Source organism: Mirounga angustirostris, unplaced genomic scaffold, assembly GCF_029215605.1.
Source record: "Mirounga angustirostris isolate CCGP_5_RB_7025 unplaced genomic scaffold, mMirAng1.0.hap1 SCAF_1, whole genome shotgun sequence".
NCBI lineage: Eukaryota > Metazoa > Chordata > Mammalia > Carnivora > Phocidae > Mirounga > Mirounga angustirostris.
This window is the reverse complement of record NW_026991709.1, coordinates 194,804,013-194,831,730: the sequence shown is the minus strand read 5'-3', so window position 1 is coordinate 194,831,730 and position 27,718 is coordinate 194,804,013. Positions and strand designations below refer to the sequence as shown.

The following is a 27,718-nucleotide window of genomic DNA, read 5'->3' as shown; positions in this document are numbered from 1 at the left end:
CCCTTCCCCAGGACGGGGACTGCCGTTTCCCTCTGCTCCTCTGAGGTTACTGGTTCGGGAGGCTATGGGGAGGAGCTGGGCCTATAAGCAAATGCACTTCCCTTCCCCGGGGGGGATCTCTGACCACAGGGCGTGGGGCCTTGAGGGAGGGGAGGCGGGGGCCAGCCGGCTGAGGGTGAGGCCAGAGTGGGTTCCAGCCTCTGCGGCCGAAGGTCTCCCGGTGGTGCTTGGGGGGGAGCAGCAGGTCTGGTGGTTGAGGGCAGACGCTGGGCCCAGGGGAGGTGACCGCCCAAGACTCGGAAGTCTCACCTCCGCCTCTTCCAGCACTGGCTGCGTTCTCCTCAAAGAAACACTTCCGGGCCAATTCATTTTTCTCAAAACATACATTTTATCACTCCTCTCCGTACATCTTTGAGCACCTTTGCCAGAATTTCAGGAATGTGAAGATTCCCCCCTCTCGATCCCCCTACCCTCCCTAGGCCTTGGCGACAAGGTCCCTCACAGCCTGTGCGATGGCGTCCCTGTCGATGCCAAACATCTTCAGCAGCTCGGCCGGCTTCCCGCTCCTCGGGACCTCGCCCACAGCGAGGCGGGAGACGGTGATGCCAGGCTCGCCCGCTAAGGCAGAGCACACCGCCTCCCCTATGCCACCTGCGTAAAGGAAAGGAGACGAGTCAGGAGACGCGGCCTCAGGGTGGGCAGTGGGTGCGGCGTCCTCGGCCCTCTGCCAACCCGAGTTCCTTCCCTTGCCCAAGGAGGGCGGACACAGCACATCCATCACCCTCCCCCATGCCCATAGCCAGAGCAGACATCATCAATCGATCGTGATACTTATGCGTCCTCCTAAGCCCAAATGTGGCCTCTGAATCATTCTGAACCCCAAGCTCTGGGAAGCTGTCCTGGATGAATGAGCATTTGTACCTGACCCCACAGTCTGAGCCCATCTCTTTCCCCGGATCCTGCCCTGGAGGAGGGGCGGTGTGTGCTTGCGGAGGGCTGCTTTGCGAAGGACCCGTAGAAGACAGAAATTCTGCACAACGGACCGAACGCTCAACTATGTCAGGCACACAAGCGCCTTTCTCCTCTTAGCAGCAAAGTCACGATCCTTCTGGGCTCCCAGGGCAGCAGGGGTTCCAAGGAGCCATGCCAGCAGCCGCCAAGTTTGCTGGGTCCCTGGCCAAGCCCGGGGCCAACAGGAGGCCAGGTGCCAGCTGCCGTCCTGGGGCAGGATGGAGGAGGGACGTCCAGCCCTCTGAGGCCCTTTGCCTGTGGCCCTGGGCCCCCAGCCCTTCCCTGACGCGTCTGCCCCTGGCTCTCTGGCCCACGGCCTGTTACCTTCATAGTAATGGTCCTCCACGGTGAGGATCTTGCCTTTGGTAGCACGGGCACTTTCAAGAATGAGATTCCTGTCCAGGGGCTTGATGGTGAAGGGGTCCAACACACGGATGCTGATCTTCTCTGTGAGAGGAGAAAACACAGGGGCGGGGCTGAGGGGGAGGCGCTGGGTGCCGTGGGGGTGTCCCAAGAGTTGTCACATAATTAAAAGCCTGGGCCTATCCCTATGCTGGGGAGACCAGCTGTCGTTCTGTTCCCATCACCTGGGTGGTGGTGGGCAGCCCCCCCAGTGGCTTGCCCCCTCCCTCTGCTTATCCGCGATGCCCATGTCCTCTAGCATCCTGCACCCACTGATTCTGGAGCGTCTGGTCTCAAAGAGGAGAAATGCCCTTCTCTCTCCCCTCACATCCGGGGCCAGAGGATCTCAGCCTTTGGACCATCAAAGAACACTGCGTGGCCTGGCAGGGGCCCACACAGCTTCACTTCATCTTCCCAGACGCCTTTGAAGATGCAGGGGAAGCCGGAGGACAGTTCCCAGTGTCTGATGTGAGACAGGGCCAGGGGCTCACCGGAGGAGGGGAGGGGAGCTGCGGCTGCAGGTACAGGGGCCAGGTCGGGCGAGGACCCAGCTGAACGGCCTCAGAAGGACGAGTCCGTCTCTGCCATGCCTCCTCAAGCCCTCCCCCGGGATCTCCAGCCCTGACAGGGCTGGGCCTCCCCTGGCTTCTCTCCAGCTCCCTGGAGCTCTGGACACGTGGCTCCTTCTGCCCGGGCCTCTGCTTATCAGTTCCTACTCGCATCTGAGGTCATTTTCCTAAGGACACCCCTGTCTGCCTTCTCCTTCCTGCTCAGCACGGCTACACCGTGGCGGCCGCTGTGACTCTGTGGAGCTCCTACGTCCCCTACCGTGTCAGTAGCTGACATTTGTGAGCCTGCAATGCTGATGATAATAATAATAATAATGCTAGGTCACATGGATTAAATCCTCAGGACAGCCCTCCTGGGAAGGTGACATTATCTCCACTTTGTGGATGGGGAAACTGAGGCATGGAGATGCTGAATAATCAGTTCAGGCCTCCTGGCAGGCTCTAGGACCGCTGATCGGACCACCGTGCTGGGGCACCTCAACCCCAGGGCCATGGGGCAGGGGCAGGGGCAGGGCCTGTGGCCACCGCAGCCCCAGCTCTCCCCATCACACTGGCCGCACAGTCAAAAGTGCTCAAAAGGTGGTTTCAGTGGGGCGCCTGAGCGGCTCAGTCAGTTAAGCGTCCAACCCTTGATCTCAGAGTCGTGAGTTCAAGCCCTGTGTTGATACAAGGCGCCTTTTATTACTATCAGCATTTAATCGAATGAAATTCCTTCTCACTCCCGAGACCGTGTCCGCCGTCGGCGCCTGATCTAAGACTGGCTGGGTTCCCCTCACCTTTCTTCAGCAGGTCGGCAGCAGCCAAGGCCTCATGCAGGGTCACTCCGGCCCCGATCACAGTCACCTGGTCATCCTTGCTCTTCAGGACCACCTGGGGAGGACACCGGGGCCGGTGAGGCTCAGGGACTGGTGGCCGGGGGCGGGCCCTGGCTTCAGACGTGCTTTGGGGTCTCACTGGGGCGTGCGCAGGACTGACCTTGGCTTGCTTGACTTGGAAGTCCTCGTTGTTGTTATAGATGATGGCGTTTTCTGGGCGGCTGGTCCGGATGAAGCAGATGCCCTAGAATGAAACACAGTGACAAAGGATGACAGGATGTGGCATGCACGGGCAGCCTTGGGGAGTGGATTCTTTCTAGAAAGGCCACTGCTTCTCACTCGCAAATGTCCACCACGCCAGCGTCCCCACCTCATGCCGGCTACCCCCCCACCCCCGGAAAAGGGACAGTCTTGTCCTCTGTAGCATGCACCCCCTCCGGACACTCGTCCTGAGGGAGAGCAGCCCCGTGGCTTTGCCAGCCCCAAGCCCCACACGGAAAACGGCTTTTCTTTCAGGCAGGCTGGTCTCTCAGTGGGCCTGCACCCCGCACGGTGCTCTGGTCTGTGACATTGTGGCTCATAGTTCCCCGCTCATTCTCTGTCTTGGAGAACCCAACTCCGGGAGGAGACAGGCATCAACAGCCAGACAGACACGGGCTGCCAGGATCCTCACGGGCTCAGTGATCGGTCGGCAGCAGAAAGCGTGGCGTGTGTTTTGCGTTTCCTGGTCTAACTTCCACAAGCCACAGGCACCAGCGAGCGGCGAGGTCAGGAGACACCCTGTGGGGCAGTGAACGGCCAGCGCTACGCCGGCATGCTGACCCCCAGCCCCACGTCGCGAACGGCCATGTGACCAACCTTTGTATTGGCTGCTAATTCCACCGCCTTCTCTGTAGACACCCCGTCACTTGGGTAAAAGACCGTTGCAGTGGGGATTGACCGAAACATGGCCAGATCTTCCAGAGCCATCTGAGAGGGCCCATCTTCCCCTGGGGTACGGGACAGGACACAGCGGAAGTAAGCCCCTCACCCATGGAATGGAATCCGGCCCGCCCCCACCCCCCCAGCCTCCTGGTCCAGAAGCCTGGAGAAGTTACAGGTGCAAGCCTCCTGGACCCGTTCAACTCACCGATGGACACACCGCAGTGCGAACCACAGAAGTTGACACTGCTCCCAGAGATGGCCGCCATGCGAATCTGATCGAAGGTCCGCGTGAAGAAGGCCCCAAAAGTGCTGCAGAAGGGCACCGTCCTGTTGCGCGTGGCACAGCCCACCGCGACGCTGACCTGGGGAGCAGACGGGGACAGCGTCAGCCCCAAAGAGGAGGGAGAGGGTGGCCGGGGAGCCCAGGAGCTCATGCCCCTCCTGAGGGCTGGGGGATTCAGTCATCCTAGGGACTAAATTCTCCTCTTCCCATGCAGGAGATTCCTGTGCATGCATGGATTCCACAGTCTGTCTGATATCAAACTCCTTTGATTTGAAATGACCCCTTCAAAAATTCTTTGAAATTATATTCCTGGGGATCATTTTTTTCCTAGCAAACAAGGAAGGCCTTTCAGAGAGTAGGCTAGGAGGCTCGGACACAGACGTTCTATCCTTCCCAGGCTTCTGCAAACCCCGTCCCCATCGTCCTCGCCAACCCCAGCCCTCTGTGGAGACCAGGCCTCCCTCTGCACTTCTATGCCTGAGGAAGCTCCAGACCCAAATCCCGGCAGGCCGTGGCTACAAATCAGCTCTGGAACCTGCCCCCTGATGTGAGCCACCTGCTGTGGCCTCCCCAGCCCACACACCGTGCCCATTTAGTCCGAACCCTCCAGCTGCCAAGACCAGAAGCCCCAGAGAGACAAGTTCAAGTACAGCTGGAGAAGGAACTCTGGATATGGTAGGGCCTGGCGGCCTTCAGAGAGAGGAAGCTCTAGGTGCTAGGGGCCTGCAGGCCAGGCTGGGCTCCTCGGCGAGACGACCGTGGCTGCTGGACCCATTAGGTTCCAGCCTTGTGACTGGGGCTCCCCACCACCTGGAAGGCCTTTACCCCAAGAGACAGCCCACTGACCACCACACGTGGCCTACAGACAGCACTTCCGGTTTGCACCTGCAGCCCATTCAGCTCTCCTGTCTGTACACTCATCTAGTACGTCTGCTCCCGAGCATCACACATACATGCCTCTCCCTCGCCGCTGCAGTCACTTGAGGTCAGTGCCGGGTCCTAGCTGTTCCTGGGGTCTCCCCGGGCTCGCCTCCAGCACACACCTGGCATTGCCAACATAGCCCAGAGGAGCAGGAGGACTTCAGCCCTGCCCCACACCCATCGGACCTCAGCCCCAGGCTGTGGCTGGCCCTGTGCCCACCTGCCCACCCCTCGCACCCACCATGTTCTGTTCAGCAATGTAGCACTCAATGAAGCGGTCTGGGTGCTCCTTTCTGAAGATGTCTGAGAAGGTGGAATTCTTGGTGTCCCCATCGAGGGCGATGATGCGGTCGTGGGCACGGCCCAGCTTGGCCAGGGCCTGTCCATAGGCCTTGCGGGTGGCTATCTGTGGGGAGGAGAGCATGGGAAGTGCCCTGAGCACTGGGGTAGGCATGTGGCCTGAAGCCTGGGTCAGCCCCTGGAGGTCACAGCTTTTAGGGAGGAAAAGGATTAAAATAAGGGTAGAAAAGGGAAGTTCAACAACACACAGTCCCGGGGAAATGTAAGTTCTGTAAGGTTGCCAGTGGGAACTTTTTTTTTTTTTATTCTTATGTTAATCCCCATACATTACATCATTAGTTTTAGATGAAGTGTTCCATGATTCATTGTTTGTGCACAACACCCAGTGCTCCATGCAGAATGTGCCCTCCTCAATACCCACCACCAGGCTAACCCATCCTCCCACCCCCTCCCCTCTAGAACCCTCAGTTTGTTTTTCAGAGTCCATCGTCTCTCATGGTTCGTCTACCCCTCCGATTTCCCCCGCTTCATTCTTCCCCTCCCGCTACCTTCTTCTTCTTTTTTTTTTTTTTCTTAACATATATTGCATTATTTGTTTCAGAGGTACAGATCTGAGATTCAACAGTCTTGCACAATTCACAGCGCTCACCATAGCACGTACCCTCCCCAATGTCTATCACCCAGTCACCCCATCCCTCCCACCCCACCCCCCACTCCAACAACACTCAGTTTGTTTCCTGAGATTAAGAATTCCTCATATCAGTGAGATCATATGATACGTCTTTCTCTTTTTGACTTATTTCACTCAACATAATACCCTCCAGTTCCATCCACGTCGTTGCAAATGCCAGTGGGAACGTCTACATTGGATGTCTCCGAAGTCCCTAGAGGCCCTGATTCCCAGCCCAGCTGTGAGCCACTGGAGCTGCAGAAGATGTTCTAACACCCCTGTGACAGAGGTCTGAGCTCACCCCACCCTGCACAGGAATACACAGAGGGCCAGGCAGTCCGCAAGCCTGGTGTGGGTTCATATGGGGGAGGGCCCTGGAGCAGGACAGGCCTGCCTAGGCTCTGCTAGGCCAGACACGGGGCAGTCCTGAGCTCAGACCCAGGGACTCAGGCTACAGGGCCAGAGATAAGGGGATAAGATCAGGTGCTATGGGCTTTGATCCCAGCGCTGCCAGTAGCTTGCTGTGTGACTGTGGGCCAGTCTCTTGCCCTCTCTGAGCCTCTGCAGGTAAATAATTTCACAGTTGGCTGTCCCCATGGAGGAGATGGCAGGATCAACACCTAGGATTCCTCCTCTCCCTGAACTAATCTCTCCTCTCTCCCTTTCCCAGCCCCCCAGGGACACATCTCGGCCCCAGCCTCAGGGAACCAGAGAATCATGGCCACCCCAGCCAGACCAGAAAAGCAAGGCCCAACTCCGTACCTTCTCCCCAACTTTGTAGCTGGGTGGGCTGGGCATGCGGATGTTGGTGATGTTCACCGAAGGGGCATCCTCTTGTGGAGGAGTCACGAGGATCTTCTTTTTGCTCTGGATCTGGTTGTGTATTTCCTGGACAATCTGATCAGCCATGTTTTTGGGGAGGGGCTTCCCATGCCAAGCCTCCTTATCCTCTATCCCTGCGGGTACGACAGAGGAGGGCAGAGGGCCTGGTAAGACCGTAGCTCCCGAGGATCAGGAAACTGCTCTGTGGGGCTGACTCTCCAACAGTTGAGGGCAAGCCAGGAGGCCTTGGCCAGGGCAGGAATGCTGTGAAGCAGAGTCCTGTGTTGGGTGACCCTGGTCAGATGACCAGGAGTCTGTGTGCCCGGCACCCACTGAACAGCTGCCAGGTCTCCAGGAGCTGGCTCACAGCCAAGTGCGGGGGGGAGGGGGGCATGCATGAGCCTCCGCACCACCTCCCCACCTGCAGGGAGGGACCTGCTGCAGAAATCCTGCTCGGTTTGTTGAATGGGTCGGTCAAGAGGGAGCCTGGCCGTTAGAGGGGAAGCTGAGGCCCAGAGCAGGGTGAGCACTATCCAGGTCCCCCAGTGCACTGGTGTGCAGCAGAATGGCATCCAGGGGCATCCCTCACCACGCTGCCTTGCTGTGTCGGGACCAGCAAGCCCCCTCCTCTGAGGTCACCTCAGCCCAGGCAGAGCCGAGGACTGACTCTCCCACATAGCACCCAGCCCCCCTATAGGCCCCCAGGAGCCCCCAGAAGCTTTGAGGTTTCCAGACCCTACTTGGTGCTAACACCTGAGGCATCCATGCCAGGTGCTGACAATACCCCAGAGTCCTCTCCTCAACATCTGCCCCCTCCCTGGAAGGTTCCGGAGCCATGTACCTTCCCCCACACAGCAGTGCATGTCCTCATTTGCCCCAAGTCCACGTGGGCAGGTGGGCCAGAGGGGGGCGTGTGGCACAGAGAAGCTGGGTCTGCAGTTAGGCCCCATGTGCCTGGGCACGTGCCTGACCCCTTCTAGCCATGTTTTCCCATGTGTAACGGGCTAGGGCTGTCTCCGCCCGAGGGGTTTGGAGTCCAAGGGGCCTGCGTGCTGGGCGGCAGCACCACTCTCAGGCCCAGCCAGGAACCACCTTCCAGACCCTTCAGGGCTCTCTGCCCAACAGGACCTTGGAAGCCCCTTACCACGGTGCGCAGGATACCCCGCTTACCTCTTTGGGGAGAACCTGGTCTTCCCAGGTTCTCCGGACTCTGTGTCAGCCCTTCCGCTCAAGGCAGACAGCTGGATGCGGTGCAGATGACACCCGAGGAGGGTGTGGGGGACTGTGTCACACCTGTCCTTTCTCCTTACCCGCGGGTCCTCCCGCCCAACCTGGGCTCCAATCCTGGCTCAGCCACGCGGACCGCTGAGTTACCTCATGGGGCACAGCGTCCCTGGCTCCCCCTTCCCCAGCTCAGTGCACTTGGTATAAGGTGCCAAAGGCCTGGCACTTCCCCAGACATGGGACCTCAGAGAGGTCCCACCACCTCGGTTGGCCACAGGGCCCAGTGGCAGGGGTCGGGGGGAGAAGGGCGTGAGGACGAACCTGGGAGCCCCCGGCCCTTGAAGGTCTTGGCAATGATGGCCGTTGGCTGGTGCTTGGCCTGGCCGAAGGCTTTGCACAGTTCCTCCACGCTGTGTCCGTCCACGATGACGGTGTGCCAGCTACGGACAGATGGGTGAGAGTGAGCGGCAGGGGCCGGGCCCCCGGGAAGGGCTGCCCTCGCTCTGCCACACGGCTGCGGCCTGGGAAACACTAAAGGGGTGCCTGGGGGGCTCAGTCGGTGAAGCATCTGCCTTCAGCTCAGGTCATGATCCCGGGGTCCTGGGATCGAGCCCCGCATCGGGCTCCCTGCTCAGCGGGAAGCCTGCCTCTCCCTCTCCCTCTGCTGCTCGCCCCACTTGTGCTCTCTGGCTCTCTCTGTCAAATCAATAAATAAAATATTAAAAAAAAAACAAAAACACTAAAGACTTTGTTTCCACTTTTGGTTTTATTTTTTCTTTATCCTTTTTAAATTATTTTACTTCCTCCTACTTGCCTCTGAACAGATTTTCTTTCTCTTTCTTAAGATTTTCTTCTCTTTCAAAGCTTGGTTCATTTATTTTCTCTTTTGCTCCTGATCTACTTGTGTTTCCTGAATGCTGCATTGGGGACAATGCCCTGGGTCTGGAATCTGTCTGCTGTTAGATTCTTCAAGAACGTTTTGGCCTGACTTTTGTTTAGGGAACGCATCTGGTCACTCCACAGATGCTGGATGTGAGGTGCTGGAAACATTTATCAAACGGGCCAGGGTGCCTGGGTGGCTCAGTCGGTTAAGCGTCTGCCTTCAGCTCAGGTCATGATCCCAGGGTCCTGGGATTGAGCTCCGCATCGGGCTCCTTGCTCAGCAGGGAGTCTCCCTCTCCCTCTGCCTGCCGCCCCCCCTGCTTGTACTCTCACTCTCTCTCAAATAAATAAATAAAATCTTAAAAAAAAGAAAAGAAAAACAAGCCAGGCCACCAAACATGTAAGGGAAGGAGCCGGGGCAGGGCGCACTTTCCCTTTAAGGCAGTCCTTTCTGGGCCTCGGTCACATCAAGAGTAATAAGGTAGCAGCTAACGTGCACTGAGCGCCCGCTCTGTGCAGGCCCCGGGCCGAGCGCCACACACACGAACCCACCGAAGCCTCAGTATGACCCCTGGGGTGCTGTGGCTGCCCCCATTTTATAGACACATAAATGGAGACTGACACTGAGGTTGGGATAACCTGCCCAAGAACACAAGGCAAGCTGGTGACACAACCAGGACTTCAGGACACAGGTTACAGACCCAGGGACGCTGCCAGGGTTATGCTCCAGGTCCCCAACCGGTGTGGCCTGAGGAGGCTCCTGGGACACCTGGCGGCCCAGTTTCCTCCCCTGTCCGACAAGAGTATTTCCTCTCCTCGCTTTCTCTATCAGGTCAGTCATCAGAGATAACAAACCTGCGGCTGCTGTGTAACCAGGGACTGCAACCCCACCTCGACCTTCTCCAGGCAGACTCATCTACAAAGCGTGGCCCCGGAGGCCCAGGGTCTTTCAGACTCCTCAGCTGAGGCTGAGCATGGGGGCCCAGGTCCCCTGGAGCCCCAGGAGCAGCTAGGCTTTTATTTGGGGCAGGAGAGGGACACTGAGGTGAGGGCCCCTCTGGCTAACACCCACCCAGATGACCTCCCTGCTTTGTAACATGGAACTCTGAATTCTCAACCACTCATGCCCTACGGTGAAGGTCAGAAAACCCCGTGTCCCACTTAGAGAGGCGGCCTGTTCTGCCCCCTCAGGCTGGCACAGGAGGCGGCCCCCAGACGGAGTCTCAAACCCTCAAGAGCCACATGTCCCTTAGCCTCACGGAGCTGGCCTGGTTCACATGGGGCCCCTCGTCCCACCTCAGCCAAGGACCAAGCGAGGAAGGGTGCAGTCATGTTACGTGGATGTGGATGCTCTGAGGACTATCCTGTCCCACAGCCTCACCAGTAAAGGAACTCACTCACACTGGGCCTCAGCCCACAGCTCCAGGCTGGTGGCCTGGGTCGCCACTTTTAAGTCTGAAATTGTGAGCCAAACGCTGAAGAACAGACGCCTTCTTAGGTAGGGCGTGGCCTCCTGCTGACTCAGGCCCTGAACCTGAAAAGCTCCCCGCTCGGGCCACAGCCCCGGACTTACCCGAAGGCCTCGCAACGCTTCTGGTAGACGTCCACCTGGTGCTGCAGGGGGGTGGGGTCGCTCTGGCCCAGGCGGTTGATGTCAAGAATGGCAATCAGGTTGTCCAGCTTGTAGATGCTGGCGAAGGCCATGGCCTCCCACACGGAGCCCTCGGACAGCTCCCCGTCTCCCAGCATGCAGTAGACGCGGTAGCTGTGGAGAGGCGGTGGGTCAGGGGCTAGCCCCCCTCACCCGGGGCACCATGCTGCCAGACTGTCCCTCCTGGAGAGCCTGTCCCCCTGGGGACGGGAGTAGCAGCCATATGTGACACGCAACAGTGCTGTCCGTCAGGTCCCTGCTGGCCACCCCGCGTCCACACCCAGGGTTCTGCTCTCCAAGATCCAGAGAACAGGGGTTATTAGGGCGCTAGTAAAATGAGCAAGAACTGGTGGCGGGAGGGGGCGACTACTCTCACTGTGGGGACAGGGCTTGAGCCACCTGCATGGGGTGGGTCTGCTTCTCTCCACCCATGTAGGAACTAGGAGTACTGGGGAGCCCTGGGAACTTGATCCCAGGAGTGGGCTGGGGGGGCCAAGATGTGCCACCAGGGGCAACCCAGGGTAAGCTGTCAGGTGGGAGATGGGTCACTAACAAGGGCAGCTGAGGACCGGGATCATGGTGGGGACAGTGCCTCATAGGATGGGCTGTCCCCAAGGTTCCAAGGCTGGCTCTCACCCCAAGATTCATGCCCAGCCCCACTTCCACCCCAGGGGCCTTGTCCTGGGTCAACAAGGCAACCACGATGGCGTCAAAGGCAGTGGGACCTGGTAAAAAGAGCACTGAACTTGGGGCAAGTTACCCAGTGAACAGAGCCTGCTCTGACCCCAGGGAGGGTGTCAGACATGGCCCCATCATCCCCAGGCCGGTGCGTGGCACCCAGGGGCTCCCCGAGCCGAGCGGCCCTGTCCTTGAGGTAGGTACAGTTGTTACTCCCAAATCACACAGATAAGAAAAGAGGCTCAAAGGTCAAGGGACTTGTCTAAAGGTCACACAGCTGGGGAGCAGCCGAGCGGGGATTCACACACAGGTCGGACCGCCTGGCCCGCGCGGTCCACTCCTTGCTGTCCAGGAACGCGCACAGCTGGGGCAGCGCAGGGCCTGGCCGTTCTCCCCCTCCCGGCCCAGCGTCCAGCTGTGTGGCCCCACGGGGTGAGGCTCGTGCGGGGACAGGGACAGGCTCAGAGGGGACACAGCCGCCTTGCCGCTGCAGCAGGCAACAGCCCTGGAGCTGGGAAAGAGGCGGGAGGGACCGCCAGGGCACGCCGTCAGCATGACTCGGCATGACTCAGCACCTCTGCCAGCTGCCAGGTCAGGGAGGTTCCTGCATCCTCCCTCTGCCCTGCCTTCCCTTCTGTGGCCCTCAGCAGGCCAGGCCCCCGGGGCCTGGGCCGAGAGCAGGGGTCTCGGGGCCCGCACTCGCAGGGGTCTGTCCCCGCGGCTGGTCTCCTCTCCCCTCGGCACGCCACAGTGGGGGCCCAGGGACGCTGCAGGGGGTTGCATCTGGCTCAGCAGCTCCCCAGAGTGAGCCGCCTAACGGCACCAAGGCCAGAGAGACTGGAGGGAATCTGATTTACCTGGGAAGGGATTCCAGGGAAACACACGGCCGCCTTCCCCAGCCCGCACCCCCTGCTGTGGAAGGCAGACTGGGGCCAAGGGTGGACACAGCCTCAGGCTCCAGTCACGAGGGCGTGCTAGGGTCCCCGAGGAGACGCCGGGGAGGCCTGCAGAAGCTGTGTATTAAAGCTGCTGGATTTGGGGTGCCTGGGTGGCTCAGTTGGTTGAGTGACTGCCTTCGGCTCAGGTCATGATCCTGGAGTCCCTGGATCGAGTCCCACATCGGGCTCCCTGCTCGGCAGGAGGCCTGCTTCTCCCTCACCCACTCCCCCTGCTTGTGTTCCTGCTTTCACGATCTCTCTCTCTTCAAATAAATAAATAAAATCTTTAAAAAAAAAAAAAAGCTGCTGGATTTGGAGAGGGGGCTGCCAAGGCCCACAGTCATGAACTACCCTGAAGACAAGGGACCCTAACGTGTGCCCCAGACGTGTTTGAAAAGCACCTCAAATGTCCCACCACAACAGGCCTGCCCAACGGGTTACAGCAGATCCATAAAACAGAAAGACCATTACGCAATCGTTAAAACCAGCTCTTGACAGTTAGGGGAGAAAATGTGCACCATGTTTAGAGTTTTCTATTTTTCTAAAAAGAAGAATGTACAACTGTATACATACTAAGCGCTTCGTCAGACAATGGGGCCATGGGGCCCAAGAGGAGGTACCTGGCGGCAATGTTAACGTTAAGGCTTGGCCACTGAGGAGTTCACGAGGTTACCAATCCATAAGTTTCTTCTCACAATAACATGGAGGAAATAGGATATGTTAAGTGAGATTCAAATGGGAGGTAGTTGAGAATAGGAAAACGTTCATTTCCTTTTAATGCGTTTCCATATTTTTCACATGAGTTGGTATTCGATAATTCAAACAAAATTATTTCAAAGAGAAAAGAAAGAGAGCCAGCTTGACCTACGCTCCCTGGTAGGTGGACAGGAGAGACGTGACCAGAGGCCAGATCTAGTCTATCAGGCCCCCAGCTCCAGGAGCAGGGTAGTTCCCCGGACAGCCCCGCCCCCTCCTCCCTGCAAGGTACAGTCCAAGGGCCTGAGCCTTAGCCAACCCTGGCTGCTGGGAACCCAGCTAAACTTCTCCCTACACTGGCTTGTTCCATTATGTTAGGGTCAGGAAATGACCCTTCACAGGGAATTACTTCAAGCATCTGTAGGGAATAATTAACTCACATCTCTGGTTCTGTGCCAAATAAAATACTCTTAAACATACATCCCATTCTTTGTGCCTTTCTTCACTTCACGGTGAATCACTTCTGGTGGAGCTGAGCTTGGCCCCAAGAGGGTCTGGAAGGCCTCACAGCCTCAGCTCCACTCCTAGAGAGCGGTCTCAGGATTCCCTCCCCCGCCACCGCATAAAGTAGGTGCTCACTGCGGTCCCTCTCTTCTCTGGGCCCACGGTCACCACCACACCATCATGACTGCCCTGCCTACGGCCCTTCTCTTGCCAGTGGGGTGGACTGTAGGGCACTGGGGAAGCCCAGCTGCAGAGCTGGGCCCTTCCTGCCACCCGCAGGCCAGGCTTCACTAGCCCCTCCTCCAGGAATCCTCCTACTCACGGGTCCCTCAGAGCAACCTGGGGACTCTTAATATACTCTGGATACACACCCTGGGTTCAAATCCTGCCTCCACCACGAGGCAAGCATTTTACCTCAGTTTCCCATCTGTGAGAGGGGTACGTGTACTCATGTCACCACCCAGCCCTCAGGGGGCTTATCGGGGTGAAACCCTATAAAACACCGAGTGCGGGGTCCCAGTCAGTAAAGGAATGAAGGAGCCATCTGACTCATGCTTTCCTTGAGTCTGAGGCCAACTCTTCTCCCCTCCTTACCAATAAAGATCCCTGTCTGCAGGCCAAATCTTGCCACACCACACAGCCTTGTGACTGAGATCTGCCACAACGGGGTTCTCTTCCAAACTGCCCCGTGCTGGACCAGGCTGCCTGCCCACCCTCTGCTGGTCCTTCTCCCCAATGTTTGTCTCTTCTCTGACTGACAGGTGGGGCTTGGGGATGCCCAGAACCCTGCAGAACACATAATCTCCTTCCCCAAGATAAAGGCAAGTGGCTCGAGCCTGGCATGTGGCGCTTCTTTAGACAATGGGGCCATGGGGCCCAAGAGGAGGTACCTGGGGGCAATGGTTAAGGCTTGGTCACTGAGGACCCCTCCCAAAACTACTGAGGGTAGGGTTGGGGAGTGGAAGCCTTACCTGGCTTTGTCGAAGTATTTGCCTGTGTAGGCCATCCCACAAGCGGCCCCAAGGCCCTGGCCCAGGGAGCCAGTGGCCACGTCGGTGAAGGCTTGTTTCTGTCATAGCAAGAGGGCCACAGTTAGTCACAGCAAAGAGCAGGCAGGAGCATTAACCCACCCACCCTCCCAGGTGATCCAGGTGCAGGCTGGGTGTGCAGAAAGGCCCAGCCCCAGGGCAGCCTGCACCTGGAGTGTGAGCTCTCACCCTCCGGGAACGGTCACGGTGGGTGCGGTTCACATACCAGCAGTGCTCACAAGGGAGCTGGGCGACCTCAGGCTCCCACATCACCCACCTCACCCCCACCCATGACAAGACTCATGAAACACCTAGCCCCACCGGGTGCCCAGATGGAGGGTGAGTTTTCATGGTAACCTATGAACTCCAAACACTTGCAGGCGCCAGCACCTCAGGGAGTAAGCTGGGACCCTTCCCTGGGGTGTCCCCAGCACCTGCTGCGACCCCCTTATTGACCTCGCGGTGAACCTCTTCTCCCCAGCTGTGTTGACGAGGCCAGGGCGGCCCCGTGGGGGCAGGGAGGCTGGGCGCATGGGGCTGGGGAGAGGTCTTCTCTGCAGCTGACCCCTGGGCTGGGGCCTCCAAAGGCCTTGCCCTTAAGCACCTGCTTGGGGTGAAGAGTGTGCCCTGGAGACACCGACTTCCTTCCTTCTTCACCTCAACGCCCTCTTCTCCCACTTTCAACACCCTCAGTTTCTCGGCGGGCACCCCGCCTCCCTTCCCACATGCCCTGAAAAACAGGAAGTGGACACAGAGAGCTCTGCTGCTCCTGCTGGGGTGTGCTCACCGGGACGGGGTGCCCGTCCAAGTCAGAGGTGATCTTCCTCAGGTTCAGCAGCTCCTCCTCGGGCAGGAAGCCGGCCTCGGCCCAGACGGCGTACAGGATGGGAGCCGCGTGGCCCTGTCGAGGGTGGGGGGGATGAGCGGCGGAGGGGGCGTCAGCTGGGGCGTCAATACTGGGGGGCACACTGAAAGTGGGGTCTGGATGAGCCCGTCAGCCCTTTCAGGGAGGTGGCAAGTGAAGGCCACATCCCCCTTCCATCCCTCTGCAGCCCGAAGCTAACCACAGCCAAGGCCGAATGGGCCCTGGGACAGGTGCAGGGGGCGCACAGCTGTGAGGCCCGCCGATGCCAAAACCCCAGCAGGCAGCCGGCCGCCCTAATCCCCGGTTTCTGGCATGGGAGCAGACTTGGACAGACTTCTAAGCTCTCATGCCTGCCCTGGGAGCCCAGAGGCCACGGGGCCAGGCCTGGGCGCAGGTGGATTTCAGGGGTCCGTGGCATGGTTTTTGGCTGGGAGTCTCATGCATGAGTGGTGGGACCGGGCGCCTCGGCCCAAAGCCTGCTACAGTGCTCCCCCACTCCCCAGCCAGCAAGCGCGGGCCCTGGGGCGCCGGCCCGGCCCAGAAACACATGTGCACCAAGCCTCAAAGCTGTACCCCAGACCTGCACTTGAGTCCTGCCTATTCATATGAAACAGGGGCAGAAGATCTGGCAGATCATTCTCACAGTCCCCGAGGGATTCAGCTGTTTATTTCCTAAGTACAGCGGCTGGGTCAGCACAGAGTAAGGCACCAAGGAGCGGGGCCGGGCTAGGCCGGCAGACGGAGTGCGGGTGGAAAGGGAGGGCTGGGGCCAGGCTGACACCAGGGGGGAGGTCCCCTCAGAGATCCCTCGCTGCCAGCACCTTCTCACTGCTCCAGGCCCATGCGCCACCTGGCCCAGGTGAAGGGGGGCCGGCTGGGCTCCTACCTTGGAGAGCACAAAGCGGTCGTTGTGGGGGTTCCGGGGGTCCTGGGGCTTGTAGCGCATGGTGTGGAAAAAGAGGACAGCCATGATCTCCGCGGCACTGCAGCATGAAGTGGGGTGGCTGTGGGCCAGGAGAGAGACAAGACCCATGCATCACGGCCCCGAGCCTTGGGGAGACAGGGCTCACCCCAGGCCCACATACGGGGACCTAGGGGTACATATGCCAAGGAGCCGCAGGCCTGGCTAATCAGAGAGCCACACACTCCTGCTCCTGGGACGGCTGCGTGGGGTCCTAAGGACGCCACTATGGGTGGCACGGGGTCACCCTCTCCCAGAGCCCAGAACGGACCCCATGCAAGGCAGCGCGGAGGCTAGAGGTTAGAGCCTAGATTCTAGGCTTCTAGCAGCAGCCGAGGAGCGGGGGCCCCGCTGTGTCTGACCAGCAAGCTACGTCCCAGGGGCCCTGCTCAGGATGCTGCCCAGTCGCGAGGGGCACCCTGCCTTCCCAGCCGCCAGAGGTGCTGGTTCTCTCAGGCCATGGGCAGGCGGCAAGGGTGAAGGCTCATGGAATGGCCACAAAGCTCCCAGCAGCCTCAGTACCTGGAGTTGGCAGCCAGGAAAGTGGGGCTTCGGACTCTCCGAGGCATCACTGAGCTACTTGGCCGTTTTTCAACTGGCATGGGAAAGGCTAGCCATTAGGAGCCAAGCTTTTGTGCAGAATTTAAAAGGCAACACATATTATCTCATCTTCCACAAAGGCTCCGATCATGGAAAAACAACAACCCTTTCTGCCTGTCACAGGGGCAGAGGGGCTGCTGACAAAAGCAAGAGGCTGCCCTTCCAGCCCTGGAGTGGTGGGGTCAAGGGGTCTCCTCCTTTTTTTTTTTTTTTTTTTGCCTTTTGCTCTACTAAATGCAGTTCCTTACAAGTAACAATTTGCATGAGCAACAGAAAATGCAAGGGTCACACCTTAGCAGAGACTCGATGAGGTCTCTTAGGACCCTTGTGAGTCAGCCAGTCGGGGGGCCAGGACATGCTGGAATTCCTGGTCCACAGTTCTGTGAACAGGTACAGCCTCAGGGCACGGGCCTCCCAGCTGCCCGCTCCATGCAGCTTAGTGCAGCCCTCGGCGCTGCTCAGGGGTCTGACACGGAAACATGCCCGATGCCAAACCCAAGGGCACATGCAGCACCTGGCGCTGCTCAGGGGTCTGACACGGAAACATGCCCGATGCCAAACCCAAGGGCACATGCAGCACCTGGAGTTCACGCGCCTCCCTCCTCCCCTGCCAGTTGACCCCCCATACTGGGTTAGGGGGTGAGTCACTCCCCACGCAGACACATTAGTAGAGAAATCCCAGAACTGTCCATGCTGGTTTAGTACCACGTTCCCAGCATACACTCAGCTTATACTTAGCCATCTCTATGAACTCCCGGTCATGGGGAAAAGACACTAGGCCTGAAAGAGGGAGGTGAGGAGACATAAATAGGAAACCTTGCTCTGCGGGGCTGGGACCCCTCTCCCTTGTCCCTCGTGCTGAACTTAGCTGGAGGACAGCCCAGTCAACACCAGTCAGGCTGACCTCCTGCCTCCCCGGCCTCCCAGGGCAGCCCAGTCTCTGAGGATCCTGTCTCAGAAATGTGCTGACCCCATGAGGAGAAGTTGGGGAAGGGGGTGGGTGGAGAGTGGGCCAACCTGCGCAGGGGAGAAGGTGGGCAGACAGACAGCAGACAGATGCAGGAGCTCCCCCTGCCCCGCCCACCCGGTGAGCCCAGGGCAACATTCCCCGACAGGGGCTTCAGGGATCGATGATGTGGCTCAAGCCCTTTCTACACGTGGTGGAAGCATGCCCAGGCCTGGCCAGAGATGTGGTGGGAGGGAGAAGGTCAGGTAGGAAGAGACACCAGAAGCTGAAGAGTAACCCTTCCCTGCTAGGCCCATGAGGGGCGAGCCTACAAGGTTATTCCCTCCAGAGCCCACATCCTGGCCTCGCTGCTTGCCTGTCCTCGTACCCACGGAGACAAGACGTACAGACCAAGTGCTTCACCTCCCTGAGGCTCAGGTCCTTCATTTGTAAATGGGGATGCTAGGTGGGGGCATGAGGAGGCCCTATAAGATAATGCATCTGAAGCCAGTTCATCACTGGCCACCACCATCTCCTGGAAGACCAGATGCCAAACCGCCCGGTGCTTCCAACTCTTCATGTGCTGGTGGGAACCGTGACGCCCTGAGGACAGGAGGGAGGGAAGAACCAAGCCAAAGACTGAGATGGTTACTTGTGAGCTCAACCTACTACAGGACCTTCAGGGCCGAGAGTGTATGGAGCCTGTGGCTTCCCCTGCAACCCCAACTTGTCTGGGGGGAGGGGGACATCTGTGGGTGGAGCCCCCCCCGGGTGTTGTGACACACCCATGGATGCAAACTGGCTAGACAGCTGGCGGGGCGCAGCGTGGGGGAGAGAGGACACTTTCTGTCCTACCCTTTGTGACGCACAGGGGGCTACAAGTTTGTCCCAAACCTGCACTGGCCTGAACAGTCACTCCCAGTCCCAGTTTAGCCAGTCTGTGAAGGGGGCACTGATGGGGAGAGCAAGGCCTAAGTGTCTCAAAGGTCCCACCTAGCGGAAGACACATTCTTCCAGGCATTCCCACTCTCCTCCCTTTAGCACACACTCCACCTGCTCACCAGCTTCCCTGCAGGAGTAGAGAGAAGGTCCCTCACCCCTTGGCAAGGCTGCTCTCCATTACTAGGACATATGGCTGCTAGCTCCATAAAATGACCCCTCTTCTGCCATACTCCAGCTGGGCCCACATCACAAGGAGCCACAAGGCTCCTCGGCAAATGAACAAACCAGGGAGGCCAAGCACCTACAACAGCCTCACGGAGGCAAGCCTCAGTGTGTAGAAGTACAAAGAGATATAATCTGCTGTGAAAAAGAAATATGTAGTACCCAACGAAGAAACTAAAAACCACAAGAATTGAAAACCCATAGCTAAGAAACAACTTAAAAAGACAGTAGAGAGATAATAAAGAATAGAAACTCATGGAATGGGAAGCAAATATACCAAAAAAAAAAAAAAAAGCTAAGAGTTAGCTCCTAAAAAAAAAAAAGAGTATAAATTTAGTAAACTTCTGATAAGGCAGGATCTAGAAAAAGAAAGGGCAAGTCCCAAAAATGGAAGGACAGGCCTAACAGATGATAGGCTACTCCAAACAACCTGATGCAAATAAATTTCAAAACAGAAAAATGTCTAGGAAAAAATAACTTACCAAAAATAATAATAACTTACCAAAACTGACTCAAGAAGAAATAGAAAACCCGAGTCATCTTTTAACGGTTACAAAGAAACCAATCAGCAGGGGCAGATGCACATTCCCTAAGGCCCAGCAACTGCATCACAGAAACCCTCCCCCAGCCAAATGTGCACGTGCCTCGCTTCAGATGTGCTCCAGGAAGGACAGGGGCTGTCCTTGCATTGTCTGCAGTGGCCACACCGGGAGGCACCCACGTGTGCATCAGCACAATAGGGTAATCACACTCCGCTCACAGAACAGAATGCTCTGCAGGGCAGTGACAATGAGTGAACTACACAGATCCAACACCAGCCTTCTCTCACAACTATACCATGCGAGCAAAGTGCACTGCAGAAGATCTGCAGACCAGAGAAGACCATCCTATTTATGGAAATATACAAATGTTATAAAACGAGAAGGAAAACAATGGAATGAAAATGCACAGTTCAGGGTGTAGCTCTTTCTGAAGGTGGAGGGACACCCAGGAGTTTTAAAGCACTGCAATGTCCTAGTTCTTAAGCTTGGTGGTAGGCACATCTAGGTGTATTATTTATAACATACGTGCATCATTTACACTCTTTTTGAGGTATATATTTATTTAAACAAAAATACTCAGAAGGGAATCCCAGCATGCAGGGTGGAAGTGACCCTTGGAAGCAGTCCTTGTTCTTCCTGTTCCCGGAACTGCCCTAGCTGGAAAGACTCTGCCTCCAGACCTCACAGTAATTCTTCTGAGGTTTAACCCCCATGCCACCTCCTCTGAGAAGCCCTCCCTGACCACACTATCTACAAAGACCTCTTCTTCCCCTCACTTACACCTGCCACCACCTGACATGACATGGCTATTTACTGCCTGTTTATCCTACTGCAACACAAGCCCCACAAAGGTAGGGACTTTGAGCCTTTCCATTGTTGTAGTCTTGGGCCTGAACAGCACCTGGCACAAAGTGCACAAATGAATAAATGATGTATCTTGGCTCTGAGATCCTAGGGATGTGACCTCTCTGAGCCTCAGTGAACTTGGGAATAGTAACAGAACCTTGCCGAATGAGGGAGTGTGTGTGTGTAAAGAGCTTGGCACAGTTCCCAGAAAAATGGCAGTTGTTCAGTATTTTTGTTTAACGTATCAGAGATTAAGTCTAACCTCTTCCTCATTTTGAAGATGGAACCTCTAAGGCCCACAGAAGGGAAGTGACTTGCCCAAGGTCACAGATTCTACCATTAGAAGGGCAAGGACACAAGCAAAATGCTAAGAGAAACTGACGAGCACATAAAATGAGGTACATCCACACAATGGAATATTCAGGAATAAAAATTAAGTACTGCCACATGACCATATGCAGGGCCTTCCAAACATGCTAAGTGAAAAAAGTCAGACCCCCAAAATCCCATTCTGTATGATTCCACTGATACGAAATGTCTGGAAGAATTAGATTTACAAAAAGTAGATTAGTGGTTGCCTGGGAGCTGGGGATGGTACAAATGAGCACGAGGGACCTTTCAGGAGTGATGAAGTGTCCTAAAAATTGGATGTGGTAAATTCCCTAAAACTTATTGTAAATAACTGTTAATTTACTAAATTTATGGGGCACCTGGGTGGCTCAGTCAGTTAAGCATCTGCCTTCAGCTCAGGTCATGATCTCAAGGTCCTGGGATCGAGTCAGGTCTCCGCTCAGCAGGGAGCCTGCTTCTCCCTCTCCCTCTCCCCCTCCCCCTGCTCGCACTCGATCTTTCAAAAAAATAAAATCTTTAAAAAATTTACTAAGTTTACTAAAAGCCACTGAACTGTACACGTAAAATATTATGATTTGCATATTATACCTCAACAGAGCTGTTGCAGGTTTGTTTTTCAAAGGAGGATAAAAGATGGGGAGCAGCCAGTAGAGGAAGTTCTCAAATGTCCACATTCCCCCGTCCAGTTGTGCAGCCCTCAGAGATTCATTCAGGCTCCAAGTGCAACTTCTGAGCAAGAAGCCTGAACGGTGCATGCCCTAGTCAGCCAGACCCACCTGCTGCTGGAGTCTATCCCCTCGGCCCCCACAGGCCCCCCTCAACTCTGAGCAGACCCTGCCTCATCGTTCAGGACAAGAGCACAGAGACTGCCTAAGGACCCACCTCTGGGCAGGTCCCAGCCCTCAGAGTGCCCCTGACATCCAGGGCAGATAGCGGTGGTCTGTGGCAACAAGAAAGTTCCGGGTTTTGTGGGACCAGGCTCTAGTGACCACAGGCCTGCCTAACAAAGTCCAGGGATCAGTGCTCTGACAGGGGCCACAATGCAGGCAGGGCTGATGAGAAACCATGAAAACATCTCAGCCAGACCCTAAGCAGATTTCCGGTTTCCAGAAACACGGACCACCAGCCCTGCTGAGTTCAGAGGTCACTCAGGCAAAGAACTGAGTCACTCTAGGACAGCCTCGTGTTTTCACACCGAGTTGGGAAATGCTGCTGCTGGGGCAATCTCAACGGGCTGTACTCTTGCCTCAGTCAGCACCAGGCTGGGGTAGAAAGCAGCCCCAAAGGAGGAGGCCCTGGCAGCAGCTTTCTGACCAGAAAGACAGGGCTTCCCTGGGGCCAGAGACTCAAAGGGGCCTGGGCCATGAAGGGGCCCTCTGAGCAGTCAGCCAAAGCATCCCCAAAAGCCAGAGCTGGGGAGCAGGTGCTTCCAGCCCCTTCAAAGTCACATGGGCCTCCAGGATGTGAAGCCCGTAAGAGCAGGTGGCAGGACCCCAGAGCTTGCTCATTCCACTCCCCCAGTCCCACTCCTGAGGGATCCACTTGGAAAAACCACCTATCTATGGACTTCTTTAAAGATAGAGAAACTTCCCTGGGATGGGAAGGGCCTTCCTGACAAGGGCACAGCCGCTCAGAACAGAGCTGGGGTTAGGTTCCTGTCTCCTGGTGCCCACCAGCCAGGTCTGGCCAGACATGACAGCCCCGGGCAGCCCTCCCAACACTGTGGGTCAGAGCCCTGGGGACTTGTTAAAGGCACGGCCCCCACCGCCATTCAGGCCTAACCCTGAAGGGGTCCACAGACAACACTTAGCGCTGTTTGGACAACGCCACAGCCGAGCCTGGGAGGATGAGAACTAGAAAAGCTTCATCACCAGCCTCAGCAGCCGGGCCACTTCTGACAAGGCCACCAGGTTTCACTTTTGTGAAGCCTGGATGAGCTGGCTCCTGCCACCGTTCCCGCAGCACGTGGAGGGACAGGACCCCGCAGCAGCTCCGGCCATTGTCAGTGCTGCCCCCATAAAGGGCTCTCTGTGAGGGCTTTGTCCCTCAGCTCCTCCGACACAGAGGCCGGTGTCCTCACTGCCGAGGGCCTGCGGAGCTCCGCGGACATCGGGTCAGTGATGGCACAGGAATGGGAAAGCTACCAAGAAATCGGGACCTCCCCGCATCCTGAACCCGGAACGTGTGAGCACAGTCCCTGGGGGGGACCACGGAAAGACCCCAGGGCGTCAGCTCCCCACAAAAGGGGCATCCTTGGGGAGGCTCACTTGGGCTGTGGCTACTGCCCAGACTGGGCCAGGGCCTCAAGGTGAACATGCAGGGATCGGAAGAGCGCCCTGTCCCCAAGTCCTCTGCAGCCATCTCGGGCGCGCACACAACGCTCAGCACACACCCCTAACCACCCCTCTTGTGACCGTGGTTGTGTAGCAGCATTACTTCCTACTGGAAAAACAAAGTTGTTCTCTAAGTCTCTCCTGCGTCTTTACACACTGGCAAACACACAGGAATCAGTCTCAGACACTCTTTGTTTTGGCGACTGGACACTTTTGAGCTCAGGGAGCTCCTCCAAAGGCATTACAATGTAAACCTGCATGTAACTCTCAGCCAGTACAAACTGTATCTTTTGCCTGTAGGTTTTTAACTACCTAACAAAGTCCCAGGAGACCCACCCCACACCCCTTTCTTTGGGAGCCTCCCCACAGCTGTAATGTTGCGTTATTTCTCTCTGAGCGCCCCCAGACTGACTGACATCTGCTATTGCTGCACCTGGTCGTCCCAACTTCCCTTTGGGAGCCCCCTAAGGTTGTAATGTTAGGTCATTTCTCCGAGTGCCTTCAAGCTGACCCGACTGATACCCTCCATCACTGCACCTGTCCTCCTTTCCAACTTCTGTTGTCCGGCCTGGCCCTGCCTGGCCAGCCCCAGAAGTCTTACAATCAAGACAAGCCCCTCGCTGGGCAGCGCGGAACAGACAGCCACCAAAGACCAGCTTGGGCAACTCGCCGAACACCCTGGTCTCAGGAAATGTAAGAGCATCTCCCTCAAACAGTTATTCTCAAATTGCACGAGGAAAGATTAGCAATAAAGGATGCTCTGTGTCACGCCAGGGATACCTATTTGGGTGCTTGGTGACCCTGTAATTGTCTGCAGGTCATGTCTAGCCCTGCAAGATGCTCAGATATGTAACACTACTTAATCAGGTAACTGCTGTCTCTCCAGCTAGATCCCCAAGAGCCTGGCTAGACAGTTCCTAGCACACAGTAGGGCTCAATAAAGCCCTTCGGGGTGAGTGACCCCCTGAAATGGTCAAGGGAAGGGGACCCAGTAGTACCCAGCAAGCAATACAAGGTATGCGGACCTACTGTGTGCCAGGCTATGGAGAGGGCACCGCGAGTAAGCCAAAGCCCTGCCTAAGCAAGCGACACCACAAAGAATGGGTAAGTTTGACATAAACCCAATGGAGATAATGGATCCAAAGCATTCATGGGGTTGGGGTGGGAGAGAAGCCGCCTGCCAGGAGAGGTCTAATCCCTTCTGAGAACTGGATGTCTTAAAGGCACAAATGGTGAGTGAGTACCCATCCTGAAAGTCAAAAGAGATTTACTCATTAACAATATATCCTGTATGACACTGGCCAGAAGCTAGAATTTTGTCATTGTTCCCAGGACACAGCTCGGTTGGAAGGGTTCCTGGAAATCACCCCCTACCCCCTATCACTTCAGTCCCACACAGTGCAGTCTCCCAGGCCTCATGCCAGGGCCCAAGGGTGGCGCTGGAACCCTTGAAACCATCCAGTGCATGGGAGCTACTATTGTTCCCATTTTACAGAGTGGGAAACAGCCTCTGAAGTAACTCACTGGCTCACCCTCCCAACCACCTCCCCAACACCTCCAGCTGCAAGGTGGCCTGTTATTATCAGCGTCCCTGCTACCTTCAGAGGAGGCTCCTTGGGATCAGCAGCTGCCTTTCTGCACCTTCTGAGCCAGAAAGGCTGGCGGGAAAGCATGTTGGGGGATGGGCCTCCTGTCCCTCCTTTGGGGAAAGTGCATCTGGCAGCGGGCCTGGCCCTGGAACTCGGTCCTCGGTTCTCTTAGCCTTGCAAGTCTCCCCTCCCACTCCTCCCGCCTCCAGCCGCAGGTCACATCTTCGACCTCCCCTGCACGCCGCGTGCCCGGGTTCTGCACCCACATGACCACCTTCCTCCCCACTCCCCAAGCCTGGCATCTCAGCAGAGGCCCTGCTCCAGACTCGGACCCCAAACCAAGGCTGGCAGGAACGTGAAGCGGCGAAGGGGCGGAGTCGTGTGAGGTGGGGAGAGGACCGGGCCCCAGTCTCCCTGCAAAATGAGGGATTAAAACAGGCGCTCTCGCGTCGGGCAGCTTGCATTTCAATTCCAGCTCTCGCTGTGTGTCGCACTGGGCAACTGACTCAAACTCGGGGCCACGGTTTCCCTCCCCATCCGCAAGGTGGAACGTAGGCAGTGGCGCCCACACAGGGCCGCGCGTGCAGAGCGCACCGCGCAGGGCCGGGCTCTCGGCGACGGCGCAGTCACGGTGGGCCTCCCCGCCCGGGTTCCCGAGCCCCGTCCCCGCGCCGCGGAGCAGCTGCGGAGCCGGCGCCCGGCCAGGGGCAGGGCCGGCCCGAGGCGCAGCGGGAGCCCCGCGGCCCAGCGGACGGAAGCCCGGGCGAGAGCGCGCGCCGCAGCGGAAGGCGCCTCCGGCCCGGGCCGGGCGAGGCGCGCGTCCCCGCCACCTGACCGCGCCCCGGCCGCCTCCCTCGAGGAGGCTTCGTGCAGCGCGACACGGAGCCGGCGCGCCCGCAGTGACCGCGGCCTCCGGAACAGCGCCCTCCCGGGCTCCGCGGCGGGCACTCACCCCGAGCCGGCCGCCGTGGTGGCCTGGATGGAGCCGATGCGCAGGCGGTTGGCCATGTCCTTCAGGGCCTGCAGCTTCTGCTGGTCAGGCTTGTGGTAGCCCTCCATGGCGCGACCGGGCGGGCAGAGGATGGGGAGGACGAGGACGCGGAGACGGACAAGCGGCGCGGCGGCTCCGGGGGCGACTGGCGGCGGCCGAGGCCGGGCACCGCGCGGGGGCGCGTTAAGACTCCCCGGGCCCGCCCACGGGGGCGGGGCGCCGGCATCACCCCAGGCCTCCGAGCCGCGGTGGGCCGACCTCGGCCCGCCCCCGCCCCGCCCCGCCCCGCCCCGCCCCGCCCCCCGGCCGCCCGAGCTGCGCCAGAGCCTTCCGGCGCCGTTCCGGGAAGCCCAGGCCCGGGCGCGCCTAGGGACCCAGCCCGAGTCTATCCACTTGCCTAACTTTCCCTTCCCCCGGCCCGTCCCCCGGCATTTGCTGGGCCCCTCCCCCGGGCTGCCAGGCTCCTGAAGCAGAACTGCCCTGCGGGAATTGACTACATATACAAGTAATAATAGTCACTCCAGGTTCTAGGCTGGGCTCACAGTTTGCCTGACTCGCATCTTCACCGCCTTCTTCCCCTCCACGCAGCCCTGGGTGGAATTGAGAGGGGGAAACCCTCATTGGTAACCCATTTTACAGATGAGCAAATTGAGACCTGCAGGATCAATCAAGGTCACAGAGCTGGTGGATGCGGGGCTCTGTCCTAGCAGAATGGCTCCATCTACAAGCCGCAGCCCCAAGAGAGCAAGCCCAGGGCTTTAGGGGCCTGTAAGAGGGATGGGGATTATGAAAATGAGAATCACAGCAGTAGTAATGATACTACCAGCTGACGTTAACTGAGAAATTACAAGTGGTAGGCCTTTCACAAATTATTAGAGCCTAATAACACTGATGACCCTTAGGGAGACTATTGGGTTTGGATCCAAGTCTGTAGGGACAGGTGCACCCACCTCTGCTCTTACCAGACCCTTTGACCCCCAGGGCAATGGGGCTCCCCATAGTGGCGGGTAGGGAGGGGACTGCCATCACAGACACTGTTTATGCCCAACACCCATGCCCCATGAGGTTGATACCTTTTAGGGTGGATGCCTCACACAGAAGGAAGCTCCATTTTACAGAGAGATAAAGAGGGGCCTCTCAAATTGGTGGCTGGGCAGGGGCGTGCACCAGAACTGCCTGATGCTGAGCCTCTGAGAGAGCCAAGGGAGGGACCAGTGGACACGCCCTGCCTGTGTCCCCTCTGTGGCCTTTGCCTAGTCCACATTCAGGGCTCTGGGTCATGGGGGACAGTGAGTCCCCCACCCCACCCCCAGATGCTCGTTGGCTGCTCCTCAACTGGTCTGGTTCCCAGATGCCTGGTCAGACCCCAAGAGGGGCATGTCATGGCAGCTAGCCTGCACAGGTCCACCCACCCAAGGCTGGCCCCATAGCTGGTGAGGGCTGCAGAATCAGGGCGAGGTATCTGTACCATGGTCAGAGGCCTGGAAGGGGCCACCTTTGCCCTCAGGCTGCTCACAGTTTGTTAAAAGAAGACACAGCGGGGGCCTGGGTGGCTCAGTTGGTTAAGCGACTGCCTTCGGCTCAGGTCATGATCCTGGAGTCCTGGGATCGAGTCCCGCATCGGGCTCCCTGCTCGGCAGGGAGTCTGCTTCTCCCTCTGACCCTCTTCCCTCTCATGCTCTGTCTCTCATTCTCTCTCTCTCAAATAAATAAATAAAATCTTAAAAAAAAAAAAAAAGGATTTAGGGGCACCTGAGTGGCTCAGTCATTAAGCATCTGCCTTCGGCTCAGGTCGTGATCCCAGGGTCCTGGGATCGAGTCCTGCATCGGGCTCCCTGCTCGGCGGGAAGCCTGCTTCTCCCTCTCCGACTCCCTCTGCTTGTGTTCCCTCTTTCACTGTGTCTCTCTCTGTCAAATAAATAAAATCTTTAAAAAAAAAAAAAAAGGATTTAAACTAGGTCTTGTGGGGGCACCTGGGTGGCTCAGTTGGTTAAGCAACTGCCTTCGGCTCAGGTTATGATCCCAGGGTCCTGGGATCGAGTCCCGCATCGGGCTCCCTGCTCGGCGGGGAGTCTGCTTCTCCCTCTGACCCTCCCCTCCTCATGCTCTCTCTCTCTCATTCTCTCTCTCTCTCAAATAAATAAATAAAATCTTTAAAAAAAAAAAAGAAGACACAGCTTTGAAACTACTTGAGAGGGCTGTGTCTTCTAAT

At 57.5% G+C, this 27,718-nt stretch overlaps 1 protein-coding gene across 1 annotated transcript; it reads right to left on the bottom strand.

The window, feature by feature from the left end:
- Nucleotides 1-368: 368 nt before the first annotated feature.
- On the bottom strand, nt 369-25,680 carry TKT (transketolase). The gene is made up of 14 exons (XM_045862177.3): nt 25,468-25,680; nt 16,070-16,187; nt 15,106-15,219; nt 14,262-14,359; nt 10,397-10,588; nt 8,263-8,381; nt 6,658-6,851; nt 5,167-5,331; nt 3,927-4,083; nt 3,656-3,786; nt 2,958-3,041; nt 2,759-2,852; nt 1,336-1,458; nt 369-651 (listed from the first exon to the last, which is right to left on the bottom strand). Exons 1-14 carry the CDS (start codon nt 25,572-25,574, stop codon nt 476-478), a joined length of 1,872 nt encoding a protein of 623 aa, XP_045718133.1. The 5' UTR covers nt 25,575-25,680; the 3' UTR covers nt 369-475.
- Nucleotides 25,681-27,718: the final 2,038 nt, after the last annotated feature.

Coding starts and splice junctions, on each gene's coding strand:
- TKT (XM_045862177.3), bottom strand. CDS start 25,574: ATGGAGGGCTACCACAAGCCTGACCAGCAGAAGCTGCAGGCCCTGAAG. Junction 15,220..16,069: donor ACCGCTTTGTGCTCTCCAAG/GTAGGAGCCCAG, acceptor CACCCTCGACAG/GGCCACGCGGCTCCCATCCT. Junction 8,382..10,396: donor AAGCGTTGCGAGGCCTTCGG/GTAAGTCCGGGG, acceptor ATCTGTCCGTAG/CTGGCACACCGTCATCGTGG.